Below are 11,895 nucleotides of genomic sequence, written 5' to 3'. Positions count from 1 at the left end.
ATTGACTATTAATCGGTTAATTTATCAAATTAATGATTAACAATTATTATTTTTATAATCATTTAATTTGATTAGTTGGATTAACTGCTTTACTCCTAGATGTATGTTCTCTTGTTTACAGGTCTGGAAGGTCACATAGTACTCTACTGTTACTGTATATAAACAATGGACAGTACCCGAGACCAACAGCAGGGGGCAGCTATACACCAACTGGCGTCTAGACAAAGTGGTCGTCAGAAGAAGAATATACCCACAATGCAGTAGCTCGTTGCTCACGGAACACAGCTCAATGCAGTAGTGAAAACAACATGGTGTGTTGACTGACTGTTGTTGACACTTTAAAATACCATAGATTTATATAAAAGTAACATACAAAGAAAACTTAAACGTGTCGTTTCTAAACAGTGTCGTCGTTAAGCAGCAGGGGGACGTTTGTTAGCAGCTCAACCACTGAAACACAGCAGGTAAAGATCAACTCATTCATGTTGGGTGTCATTTGTATTTATTGACTCAAAATGGAACATAAATCTAATTGCTGTTACTTGCTAGATTATAATTCATGTGATCAGAAAAACACAACAACCAGTACTTAAAGCAATGAGGTGCAAACGTAGCTTGTACATGAGTAGCCCTGAAACATGACTGTCATACCAGTGCCGAGTCCCCCTGGTCTAAATTTTTTCACATTGCCATCTCTCACATAAACATAAACGTTCAGATTTCAAATATAAAGTGCTTACCACCGAGGCACGGATGTTACAAGGCGACGCGGACCGCGATGAGTACCCGTATCTCCCGTATTGTTCAATAAAAAGTATTTTAATCCCATCGCCGGCCATTTTCTTTTCTTTTTCTTTTTTTTTTGGTAATGTATCAGAGTGCAATACACCTCCCAACCATTAGTGTCGCATGGTTGAAAGTATCGGAGACAATTTGGAGAAAATGGCCGGTGATGGGATTAAAATGCTTTTTATTGAACAATACGGGAGATACGAGTACTTATCGCGGTTCGCGTCGCCTTGTAACATCCGTGCCTCGGTGGTAAGCACTTTATATTTGAAATCTGAACGTTTATGTTTATGTGAGAGATGGCAATGTGAAAAAATCGAACACAACTTTAGACCAGGGGGACTCGGCACCATGACGGTTGTATACAAGCGAACCATGGCTAGTACATGAGTAGACATGGTTCACATGACGCTCGTCTGTCATGACGGAACTTCAACCTGGTTTTGGCACTTTCTCCATTTACAACCCGTACATCTATATAAACGTTCAGGTTTCAAATATAAAGTTCTTACCTCATGGCCACGGATGTTACAAAACTGTACGGGCCCTCAGGAGTACCCGTATCTTCCGTATTGTTCAATAAAAAGCATTTCCAATCGGTGGCCTCATATGCCACCGATTGGAATTGGATGCTTCGCGACCCTATCGGTTGGGAGATGTATTGCACTCTGATACATTATAACTCAATGAGAAAATCAGACACTGATCGGATTAACATGCTTTTTATTGAACAATACGACAGATACAGGTCTTTTTGAGGGCCCGTACATAATCGTATTATCCGTGGCCATTGGGTAAGCACTTTATATTTGAAATCTGAATGTTTATGTTGATGTACTGACCCCAAGTGCGAAAGTGCAAAGACTATTTTGAACTAACTCCAATACTGTCAGATAATATATGACAGTCTCGTATCAAGTCTTGTAAACCAGTAGGATCTTTACTCTGTCCACAGTAATGTTAATCTATGATGTTAATGTGATTGTCAAGTGAAGTTGGAGCTCCATGTCTTCATGAACCAGACATTGAATCCTTACCAACTAAACATTTGTCATGCTGTAGCGTGTCAGGCCTAGAATGACCATCCAGGTAATGCATGGCATTGAAAATAGTTTCCCTGTCTTGTTCATGGGCTGCAAATTGACAGTTTAGCTCCAAACTCACCTTTCTGCTGTTATTATAATTGACAAAGGTTTTCTCCTCATTTCTTCAAATTATATAGCGTGTATACTTCAAGTTTATTGTTACATCACAATTTAAGAAAACGGCAAACACGCAGAGGGAACATTAATTCAGCTCTAAATGCTGAAAATAAAATAAAAAACGGTTGAATTTGCATCATGTCTATAATATGCATACAGGCAATAGATCGTTTGACATAGACCCAGCCTATATTTTCTTTCTTAAGTGTTGACAAATGTTGGGCACACAAATATTTTTATTGAGATTTGGCACTTGTAATTGATTTTTCATGAAGAATAAGGCATTCTAATGACATACGCAAGCTTTGGTCCTACATAAGTCTGCCGCACAATTCGCCGTCAAAAAAGATGAATGAATCAGACTACTAACATGGGAAGTTGTGTAAATTCCTTTTCGTAAAAAAAAATATGGGCGTAAACAGCTTAGTGAATTGTGCCCAACGGGTCTCATTGGGATGCATCATTATTCAATACCTTGTAGATCTGCTATTTTCAGATCACCAAAGTATTATAGGTTTTAGTGGACTTGAACAACGAGAGACACCGCCAAACGTTGCAAGGTCCACTAGAGCCGACTCAGCGCCGTTCGAGTTATATACCGATAGGGAGGGACAGAATGGTTAATTATCTCCCCCCACCACACCCCAGGCAGTGCCCGAGGACTATTTTCCACCACGGAGGAAAGCCGGCCAGTGCTGTCCTCTTGGAATGAGACGCAGTGACTAGGGGCGAAGCAGTTCGGCGTGCGTCACAGAAGGGGGCGTTGCCAAGTTACTAAGAAAACGGCACATGCTGTACAGGTCCTGTAGAAGGACGGGGAAGGACTGGGTCAGGTGGGTTGTGCCAAGGTGCCAACCAGGTATACTTAATGAACTGGTGGGTTTTGTCCACACAAAAATATCATTTTAACACTTACTGTAGTACAATCTTTGGAAAAACATTCTTCCTCCGTATATATTAATATTCAATTCAATTCAAACTTTATTCCAGACACACAGGGGGTCCATAGAGTACATACAAATATCACACAACAAATACATAACAAGAAATAAAATCATACATAGAGGCTGACTCTCCGGTGTTTACGCAGCCTGGACGAGTACCAGAGACAGCTCTTCCCAGGATTGACTATATCCTCAATAATACTGTTCCGGGACTAATAATAATACCCAATGATCATGTTTTAGGGGAAGTAGAGCCATGGAACCCTAACGTCCTTATTCAATTCCTTCATTTCAGACCAGTGTGTGGAGTCCAGACTGCAGGTCAAGATGAACTCTCCAGACTCAGCCAGGGACATTAAACAGGAACCTGAAGACCACCCGCACTGTACGTTTTATGTTCTTTCTCTTTCTTTAATTTTTTCTGTTCTATTGTAGAGCTGTCGCAATATACATTTTTTACTATGCAATAATCATGACAAAATATATCATGATAATATGAAACCAATTGGTCGTGCTGTCTTGTGTTGCACGTACCATAGGCACCGGATGTCCCCCCATTATTTAGCGTTCGACTTGTCGATCTCGCCGCCCGCTGGTCTATTCTTTATTAATTTTTTCCCCGACTGGCGCTGGTCTAGCACCCCACTGTTCCCATTGTGTTGCACAATCGTCGTTGTGTATTGGCTGCATGCTTGCCTCTCGCTGCAATGACCGTTATGTTACTGGCTACGTGTGCTACGTTGCTCTCTCAACTCGATCAACTAGGTGCCAGACAAGCTTATACACAACAAATCGTTGTTCTCTGTATTCCGCCTGTGGGTGTGAAAGAAGCGGAAGCCCGTGGGGCTCGGGTTGCAAGAATCAAGTGCTGCTATGATAGACTGACTGACCAGGGATCAGATTACTGCAGCTCAATATAGGCTATGGGAACAAAGTTGTTCCCCCGTCAGTTAAAGGGTAAGACCACTTTGGTAGAGGTTTGGGTTGTGTAGTTACCTTGCCATGATGTAACTCCAAATGTGGGCAAGAAATACAAAATAATTGCTCCATTGATTGGAAATTGATAATTGAAAATATGCTCCTCATTGACTTACATTGTACGGTAAAACAGCTCTCAAAGTCACTCTTTTAGCCCATAAAGGAACCCAAACATAGCTGATTCAGACAATATAGAGCATCACCAAACCCAGTACTGTTTTTTTTTTAAATAAAAATGTCAACTTCCTGTTGATTTTACTATTTGAAGATCTGGATCCGGATCCGCTGATCCAGTCCAGGTTTTCTACTTATTAAAAATGGCAAAATCAACAGGAAGTGACATTTTAATAAAAAAAAAACAGTACTGGGTTTGGTGATGTTCTATATTGTCTGAATCAACTTTGTTTGCGTTTGTTTATGTGCTAAAAGAGTGACTTTGAGAGCTGTTTTACCGTACAATGTAAGTCAATGAGGAGCATATTTTGAATTATCAATTTCTATTCAATGGAGCAATTAATTTTTATTTCTTGCCCACCTTTGGAGTTACATAATGGCAAGGTAACTACACAACCCAAACCTCTACCAAAGTGGTCTTGCCCTTTAAAGTGAGAGCAGAGAGCGCACGCACAAAGCACATCAAACCTCTGTGGAATCAAAGTGCACCGTGGCATTTGTGATCATGGATTCCTTATTCATCGAGGTGAATGTTTCTTATTGTAGGCTGCTACAGCTAGGCTAGATTTCATATTTCATATGGAGTATAGCTGACATCTCGCCTATACTGTGTTAGAACAGCATTTTAGGTTTGTCGGGTCCATAAAATAATGGGTGCTTTTTTCATAATTGTAAGAAGCCAAAGTAAAAAAAAAAAGAAAAACATTGATTAATTGAGCAGTCCTACTTTGATCACTGCCCTCACAGAGGTCAAATATAGGCTGGTTATGTGATCCCATCCCTACTTGTGAACATTAGTTGTAACTTGGGGATGTATTTTGGGGCAAACAGTGTTTTCAGTTTTTCCACTAGATGGCGCTGTTCCCCAACCTGCGATCCGCCATTTCACTCTCAGGCACACAAAGAAACAGGAGATCACGTGATCGCAAAATCTTAGTCACCATTCGCTTCCTTGTTATTTGATTTGGGAAAACGTCTGTAACTTGCCTCCCTTGTTATCCTCTGATAAAAAACAAAGACAAACAAGAAATCTCACTACTGGCCATTATTCATTTATTTACTTGGCACAGAATGCGTTAAGCATGATTCCCTAATATGAATCTTATAATCTTTGCACAATTGCACCCAAGATTCATAATTGGAGAGTTGGGCTTAGGCCATTTTGTCTTTAGCATCTGCAAATATTGTTGTTATTCTTGACACCACTAGGTCTCCTGTTATTAAAGTCCAATTGTTCAATTGCTTCATTTCAGACCATGGTGTGGAGTCCAGACTGCAGGTGAAGATGAACTCTCCAGACTCAGCCAGGGAGATTTCTATTAAACAGGAGGAACCTGAAGACCACCCACACCTCAGTACGTATTGTTACTAATACGATAATCTTGGCAGACCAAAAGCATCTAGAACAGGGTTTGTCTGTCACACAGCTCAAGCCGCTAAGTGCTTGACGTCATGAATCAGAAGCACATGAAAGCCTGACATGCCTGGTAAAAGTTTTGTAGTAGGTGAAAACTGATTTTATGGCGTGCCTCTGTAGGGGGTGAGAGGTCTAGAAATGGGTCTGTTAGTCTGCTCTGTGTGAGATAACAGATCTTTGACAAGCTTTTTAGAAGCTTGTTGCTTTGAGGTGTAGCCACTTCAACCCTATCTGGCGGGGGGGATTTGAAAAAAATGCTGATCTACAAACTCAACAAGAGATTTGTTGTAGAGGGAAAAGAGAAAGGACCAAGTACAGAGTCGACCCTGCTCAACATTAGTATTAGTTAAAGGGCAAGACCACTTTGGTAACTACACAACCCAAACCTCTACCAAAGTGGTCTTGCCCTTTAACTAAGCATTTTTTTCACACTTTCAGAGAATATCCGTGGTCGTAATGGGGACATAGTTGGCAATAGATGCCAAAACAATAATATATTTATAATATTTACAATTGTTGAGAATATTTCCAATCTTAATTACTTCCCCGAGCCATGATGATGACTTACCCCAATCCAACCTTTGATGCTGAGAAAAATGGTGCCATATTATCATGAGCCTTAGTGAGGTCCAATTAAAGACAGGTTGAAAATGGGTGACGTCGTCCTTTAACTCATTCACTGCCTCTGACGTAATTGACGTAATTAACCAATACTGCCACTGACGTAAAATATATATATATATATATATATATATATATATATATATTTATTTATTTTTTTTCAAATTTGACCCAAAGACCAAGGAGATATGATTTTTCGAAGATCTAGACTCCCATCCACTTCCTTGTTAACTTAAAACTTAAAAATTCTGTATCTCGGCTCCTGAGTACTTTTTTTTTTTCAATGAAAAATCTCTGGCAGTGGGCAAACGCGGCCAGCAATAATTCAGGCAGTGAATGAGTTAAGTGGTTAACAACATTAAAATAAGTATATCTTCTTCAACTATTTCCAGATTTCAGTGCATGGCACGTCACTTGAAAACTTACAGTCTCCACTTTAATAATAAAACGGAATAACATAATGACCATGACTTGCAGCGCATTCTATCAGATGTAGAAAAAAGCTTGCTTGCTGGACCTATTGGCAGCATGCACAAGAAATGAGGCGCTGGACGGTACAGTGGTTTGTGAAATTAGCACCAGACACACAGACAGATTCACAGACTAATATCTAGACATACTCTACAGGGTCTGATCATGAAAATAAGTGTACATACATTTTAAACTACGACCCATTAACTTTCACCAGACATGTCAAGCTTTTGTGTTTGGAGGTGCTTCTGGTTCATAACATCATGCACTTAGTGGCATGAGCTATGATTGGTCTACTTTGGAGGTGACATACATACATACTGTACATACAGACACATCCAGTTGTATACAACTTGGCCTACAGCCTCACTTACTCCCAAATCAGAGCTCACATCTTGATTGATTGATTGGTTTAATACTTTATCAGTCAAAAAATGTAAACTGCATGGAGGTACAGTAAAACATTTGGGCTAAAAGGAACACAAAAAACACGTTTTAATGATAAATATTTGTTCTATCACCGTAATTCATTTGTTGGGTAATATAACTAAATATATTGATTCAGGTTACTTTTTAAAATATGTATTTTGCTATAATCTTGCTAACACTTTCGAGCCTTCTTTAGAGTTTCCAGAACCACCTGTAACAACCTGTACTTATTTAGTAACTGTTTTGTCAGTCTTAGTAGGTAATAGCTATGTACAATAGATATACATTTTAGGAATCCTGTGTTCACTATCATGTTATGTTTCTGTCAGACATCCTGCACATGGTTGTGTGTAAAGAGGAGGATTCTCCTGAGCAGAAGAGGAGCCCCAGTCTGCTCCAGGAGGAACCAGAGCCTCCACACATTAAAGAGGAACAGGAGGAGATACTTCAAAGACCAGAGGAGCTTGATGGGTCAATGTTGACATTATTATCAGTGAAAGTTGATGATGATGAAGACAGCTCTTCACACTGCTATGAAGTTGAAGTCAAGCTTGAATCTGACACTGAAGTCACTGAAGACAGTGATGATTGGGAGGAGTTAAGTGGAGGTGTCCACACTGGAGAAAACACTGAAGTCACTGAAGACAGTGATGATGATTGGGAGGAGTTAAGTGGAGGTGTCCACACTGGAGAAAAACCTTTCCAGTGTAAATATTGTGACAAGAGTTTCACTAGGTCAGCTTTAGTGGAAAGTCACCAGCGTATCCACACTGGAGAAAAACCTTTCCACTGTAAATATTGTGACAAGAGTTTCACTAGGTCAGATTCTGTGGAAAGTCACCAGCGTATCCACACTGGAGAAAAACCTTTCCATTGTAAACATTGTGACAAGAGTTTTAGAGTTTCAAATAACATGAAGAGACACCAGCATATCCACACTGGAGAAAAACCCTTCCAGTTAAGTGGAGGTGTCCACACTGGAGAAAAACCTTTCCAGTGTAAACATTGTGACAAGAGTTTCAGCTTTTCATCTCACCTGAAGGGACACCAGCATATCCACACTGGAGAAAAACCTTTCCTGTGTAAACATTGTGACAAGAGTTTCTTTCGGTCAAATCATCTGAAGTCACACCAGCTTGTCCACACTGGAGAAAAACCCTTCCAGTGTAAACATTGTGACAAGAGTTTTTCTAGTTCATCATATCTGAAAATACATCAGGGTGTCCACACTGGAGAAGAGAAGCCTTTCCACTGTAAATATTGTGACAAGAGTTTCTTGTCAAGAGTTTCTGTGGAAAGACACCAGCGTATCCACACTGGAGAAAAATCTTTCCAGTGTAAATATTGTGACAAGAGTTTCAGTTACTCAAGTTCACTGAAGAAACACCATCGTGTCCACACTGGAGAAAAACCTTTATAGTGTAAATATTGTGACAAGAGTTTCACTGAGTCAGGTTCACAGAAGAGACACCAGCGTGTCCACACTGCAGAAAAAACTTTCCAGTGTAAATATTGTGACAAGAGTTTCACTAGGTCAGCTTCTGTGGAAAGTCACCAGCGTATCCACACTGGAGAAAAACCTTTCCATTGTAAACATTGTGACAAGAGTTTCACTAGGTCAGCTTCTGTGGAAAGTCACCAGCGTATCCACACTGGAGAAAAACCTTTCCATTGTAAATATTGTGACAAGAGTTTCACTAGGTCAGCTTTAGTGGAAAGTCACCAGCGTATCCACACTGGAGAAAAACCTTTCCACTGTAAATATTGTGACAAGAGTTTCACTAGGTCAGATTCTGTGGAAAGTCACCAGCGTATCCACACTGGAGAAAAACCTTTCCATTGTAAACATTGTGACAAGAGTTTTAGAGTTTCAAATAACATGAAGAGACACCAGCATATCCACACTGGAGAAAAACCCTTCCAGTTAAGTGGAGGTGTCCACACTGGAGAAAAACCTTTCCAGTGTAAACATTGTGACAAGAGTTTCAGCTTTTCATCTCACCTGAAGGGACACCAGCATATCCACACTGGAGAAAAACCTTTCCTGTGTAAACATTGTGACAAGAGTTTCTTTCGGTCAAATCATCTGAAGTCACACCAGATTGTCCACACTGGAGAAAAACCTTTCCTCTGTAAACTGTGTAACAAGAGTTTCAGCTTTTCATCTAACCTGAAGCGACACCAGCTTGTCCACACTGGAGAAAAACCCTTCCAGTGTAAACATTGTGACAAGAGTTTTTCTAGTTCATCATATCTGAAAATACATCAGGGTGTCCACACTGGAGAAGAGAAGCCTTTCCACTGTAAATATTGTGACAAGAGTTTCTTGTCAAGAGTTTCTGTGGAAAGACACCAGCGTATCCACACTGGAGAAAAATCTTTCCAGTGTAAATATTGTGACAAGAGTTTCAGTTACTCAAGTTCACTGAAGAAACACCATCGTGTCCACACTGGAGAAAAACCTTTATAGTGTAAATATTGTGACAAGAGTTTCACTGAGTCAGGTTCACAGAAGAGACACCAGCGTGTCCACACTGCAGAAAAAACTTTCCAGTGTAAATATTGTGACAAGAGTTTCACTAGGTCAGCTTCTGTGGAAAGTCACCAGCGTATCCACACTGGAGAAAAACCTTTCCATTGTAAACATTGTGACAAGAGTTCACTAGGTCAGCTTCTGTGGAAAGTCACCAGCGTATCCACACTGGAGAAAAACCTTTCCATTGTAAATATTGTGACAAGAGTTTCACTAGGTCAGCTTCTGTGGAAAGTCACCAGCGTATCCACACTGGAGAAAAACCTTTCCATTGTAAACATTGTGACAAGAGTTTTAGAGTTTCAAATAACCTGAAGAGACACCAGCAGCGTAACTCTTGTCACATTAACAGTTTGAGAAGAGTTTCAGTCAGTTAAGTGCTCTGAAAAGACAAAAGTGCACCAGCGTGTTCACACTGGGGAAAAAAACTTTCCACTGTAAACAGTCTGACAAGAGTTGGGTCGCGTCAACTTAAGGTACACCAGCCCATCCACACTGGAGAAACACCTTTCCACTGTAAATATTATAACAAAGAGTTTCAGTCGGTCAGATTACCTGAAGAGACACCAGCAGCGTGTCCACACAGGAGAAATCTCTTGTCACATTAACAGTTTGAGTAGAGTTTCAGTCAGTTAAGTGCTCTGAAAAAACTAAAGTGCATTCACACCAAAGGGGGGAAAAAACATTCCAATATATTTACCTCACTTACCTCATCAAATGAAATAGCTGTATTTTGTCAGGGAGTTGGATAGAGAGGCACAAATATCATGTATATTTATACTGCTACTGTCAACAGAAGTTTCCATTAGGACTCGTCTTTTGGAGTCATTCCTTTTTTGTTTTCTTCTTTTAAAACCTTACTACAATCAGTTTATGATAACGGTATTTAAAAAAAAAAGTTTTTTACCTAGAGGTATGTAAATTATTTTGGCATTATTAAAGGTAGGGTAAGTGATTTGCGTTGGTTAAAATAATTGTTAAATAGCTCTATATTCTGATAGTACTCATTGCTATAGAGTGTTTGTTCAGTATTAGGAGTCTCTTTGTCTCTCCATCTCTTTATTAAACAGAAAATGCATTTTCGTTTCAGTTTCAGTTTCATTTCCAATTTTATCCAACCAGGACAGAGAACTCAATCAGGATACAGATTAAACAAGTGAAATTGGAAGTGATGACACTAAGAAATGAGCATGCAAAATTGGAACTGAAAACTATACAAATTAAGCTTAAAAATGGGTACCTTCTCCTGATTGGCTGAGATTTTGACACCTACCGAAAAATGTATTTTCTGTTTATTAAAGAGCTGGAGAGACGGGGAGACTCCTGTTACTGAACAAACACTCTATGGCAATGATTACTATCAGAATATAGTATTTTAACCTTTAAAAAAAATACTTTTTGTTTTAACCAAAAAATATCACTTACCCTACCTTTAATTTATACAAAAAATGACCCATGTAAAACCATATCAATTGTATGAGGTAGAACTGTTTGACTATAATGTTATAGTTTGTTTTATTATGATTTAATGTCATTTTGCTGTGTTCTATTACATGCCCAATGAATGGGCCACTATTTCAATTATTTTACTTATTAAATATCAGTTAACTGAGGTAAAACATACTCTGCATGTAGTTGTTTATGAATTATGACAGTGTTACAATTAATGGGATGGCTATGGTCATTATTTAGTTAATTACATTATTATTGTTATAGTGAATTAAAGTCTATGGAAAGCACTACGCGCGCACACATGCAATATGTTTCATGATTATGCTTTAGTATATAATACGTTTTTATGTATTGTATTATTATCAGGAAGGTGAAACATAAGCTATGTTCTCTTAACATTACTATATTTTGGATGTGTGGAAGAATTTAGTCTGGAGGCAGGAATCAGAATACACAACTTTAGTGTCACATCACATGATTACAGTCAGTTATCAGCAGTTACAGGAAGACTAGAGAAAAAAATATAGACAAAAGAATGTAGACAAAAAATTATTCAGGTACAATCAATCCATCTTACAGAACTGTTTCCCAGAACATTCTGGTACAAAAAACAAAACTGTATGTAAACAGTTCTGTTGAAAACAATGTTTCGTGTTTTTGATGTAAACCAGCATTTGTGGGGTTAACAATCTGCGGGAACTCAGAGTGGTGTGTGTTGCAACACGGATGAGAGAGAGGGACGGACACGTATCCGGTGTTAGTCTGGGTTGAAACATCCACCACGTCCGTTGTGAACGAGAGCAGAATTGCAGGAATTATTGATAAAGAGCATGATCGACAAGACAATTCATATGACACTGTGGTTGATGATATTTTTGACTTGAC

General features: G+C 39.2%; 1 protein-coding gene across 1 annotated transcript; it reads left to right on the top strand.

Annotated features, from left to right (window-relative positions):
* Window positions 1-2,694: 2,694 nt before the first annotated feature.
* LOC308087611 (uncharacterized protein) lies at window positions 2,695-11,523 on the top strand (the record flags this gene model as incomplete). Its single annotated transcript, XM_080431582.1, has 5 exons — window positions 2,695-2,824; window positions 3,231-3,320; window positions 5,341-5,442; window positions 7,355-7,732; window positions 11,495-11,523. Exons 2-5 carry the CDS (start codon window positions 3,263-3,265, stop codon window positions 11,521-11,523), a joined length of 567 nt encoding a protein of 188 aa, XP_080287708.1. The 5' UTR covers window positions 2,695-2,824; window positions 3,231-3,262.
* Between the last annotated feature and the right edge of the window lie 372 nt (window positions 11,524-11,895).

Source organism: Gymnoscopelus braueri, assembly GCF_963280865.1.
Source record: "Gymnoscopelus braueri genome assembly, chromosome: 1".
In the NCBI taxonomy this organism is placed as follows: Eukaryota; Metazoa; Chordata; class Actinopteri; order Myctophiformes; family Myctophidae; genus Gymnoscopelus; species Gymnoscopelus braueri.
Note: the sequence above shows the minus strand (reverse complement) of the source record. Positions and strands in the feature narration are given on the sequence as shown.